Source organism: Salvia splendens, chromosome 2 (assembly GCF_004379255.2).
Source record: "Salvia splendens isolate huo1 chromosome 2, SspV2, whole genome shotgun sequence".
Lineage (NCBI taxonomy): Eukaryota > Viridiplantae > Streptophyta > Magnoliopsida > Lamiales > Lamiaceae > Salvia > Salvia splendens.
In genome coordinates, this window is record NC_056033.1 from 27,307,270 (window position 1) to 27,309,443 (window position 2,174).

At 43.7% G+C, this 2,174-nt stretch overlaps 1 protein-coding gene across 1 annotated transcript; it reads right to left on the reverse strand.

The window, feature by feature from the left end:
* Positions 1–1,499: 1,499 nt before the first annotated feature.
* On the reverse strand, positions 1,500–2,174 carry LOC121777425. The gene is made up of 2 exons (XM_042174681.1): positions 1,804–2,174; positions 1,500–1,686 (listed from the first exon to the last, which is right to left on the reverse strand). Exons 1-2 carry the CDS (start codon positions 2,172–2,174, stop codon positions 1,500–1,502), a joined length of 558 nt encoding a protein of 185 aa, XP_042030615.1.

Below are 2,174 nucleotides of genomic sequence, written 5' to 3' on the forward strand. Positions count from 1 at the left end.
GTTTGTAAAAATGTAAAATTTGGTTCTAAGGCTTCAAAAGACGGGTAAAAGTGTATACGGCTCAATTTGCTTTACTAAGGGGTGCCTTGTTTGACGAGGCGGGTTCGTGAAACGAAGGAAGAAATGACTCAATTTGTTAAGATCTAATGCCTTTAGTCCTTACTACTTGTGCAATTTTCACCTAAATATTAAAAGTCAGCCTCTTATTTTTTCTTTGTAAAAATAGTAGAAAGTGTTCTGCTTTGGCTTATAACTCGCATTGTAGAGAGGCTTCACAGAAGGTTTTAAAATTGAGTATTTCCATCAGACTTACGTCATTCAAACTGATCAAGTTAGGCAATCAAGTTTCACATGTAAACATATTGTATCCTTTTTCTTACTCTTCCCCAGGCATTCATATATTTCATTCATCCAATTCCATGCATACTGCCCTAATTATTTCTATCTGTTTGTTTGAAATTTTCTCTTCTTTTTTTTATAAGGTGACATGAATGATTTCAATTAGGCCAACCCTCCCCCCTCCCATTGCATAGTAGCTCGCCCTCGAGTGACTTGATGCAGTGGAAAAAGGGTTAGGCAACGGCACAAAGATAACAAATCAAGGAAAACTTCTCACACTTAGACCAGACACTGGGCTAAGTGAGAGATAGTGCCAAAAATCAAAGACATGCCGAAACAAAAATTAACAACAAAAAACTTAGGCAGTTAAAAGAGCAGAGAAGATCCATAAACTTCTGACACTTAGCCCGGCGGGTACGCTGCCAAGGAGGCTCTCTAGTTACCTCATGAAAGCCGGGTCCACTGTAGGGAGTGGAGCGGCGGCTCTAGGGTTTTTAGGTGTCATCGCCGAGGCTGGTACGGAGGGTCCTCACCCGCTACTGCTGGCGACGTCCCTGGATGATGTGGTTTCCTCGCTGATTTCGGTGATCTCATTCTTTAATATATGTGGGTTTTTTTTTCTGTGAAAATGGTGGCAACTTGGGCTAGGGTTCTGCAAATTTGAGAAAGAAACGAGAGAGCAAACAAAGAAGTACTGTTGGCGGTTGGAAGAAAAAGTGAAGGGAGGTTCAGAAAACTCCATTTTAATTTGAAATGTAGACTGTTGGTGTCCGTGCGACGCTTCAAGTACCGACGCATTTTTTTCAGGACAACAGTTGGCTTGGCTTTCCTGATACGCTACTTCTTCAACTACGACTTTTCAACGCAACAGTTGGCCTTCTCCGACGTTCCGTCTTTCAGCGACTTTTCAATGAATGAGCACGCCTTGTTATTTCCCTGCCTTGGTCAAGCCTACCATATTCCAGATTCCAATTGATCAAGCGGACAAGTAATTCCAGATGAATACTCAAAATTAACAATGGGAAAAAGTATTTACACTAAACTACCAAGGAATTACTGAGTGCCCTTAGGACGTCACTTGATCAGTTTGTAGGTTTATAAATAAGTTGCTTGATCAAGCAGACTACCCAAGAATACTTAGTCACTCCTTATACCTGCTTTCAGTGGAGAGAGTTAGGCATGAGCAGTGGAATGTCGTCCACCACGCACACCTCAGTTCCATCTTTGTAAGGCTTCACTCTATGCCCATTCACCAAAAAAGAAGACGAATCAGGGTCGCTTCCTTGGAGTTTGATTGCTCCATTTACTCGTATGGCGATGATGGTATAGGGGCCTCTCCACCTTGACCTTAACTTTCCAGGCATCAACTTGAGTCTTGATTGGAAAAGCAGCACCTTCTGTCCCACCTTGAGCTCCTTCTTCCGAAGGTTCTTGTCATGCCACATTTTTGTACTTTCTTTGTACCACATGGCAGAGTCGTACGCGTCAAGGCAGAGCTCTTCAAGTTCTTGCAGCTGCAATTTCCTTTTTTCGGCACAGACCTCAGCATTCAGATTCATCTCTTTGATAGCCCAGAAGGCTTGATGCTCGATTCCCACAGGTAAATGGCATATTTTCCCGAATACCAGACGGTAAGGGGACATTCCGATCAGCGTCTTGAAGGTGGTCCTGTATGCCCAGAGCGTGTCCTCCAATCGACGGCTCCAATCCTTCCTTGTGGGGTTCACCGTTTTCTTCAAAATTGCATTGATCTCCCGGTTAGACACCTCAGCTTGGCCATTCGATTGAGGGTGGTAAGGCGTGGACAGTCGGTGGTGGACGCCGTATCTTCTCAT

Excerpts from the sequence above, each read along its gene's own strand:
- LOC121777425 (XM_042174681.1), bottom strand. The coding sequence starts at position 2,174 with ATGAGAAGATACGGCGTCCACCACCGACTGTCCACGCCTTACCACCCT. Across the intron at positions 1,687-1,803 it reads GCGTACGACTCTGCCATGTG|GTCAAGGTGGAGAGGCCCCT; the intron begins GTACAAAGAAAG and ends TGGAAAGTTAAG.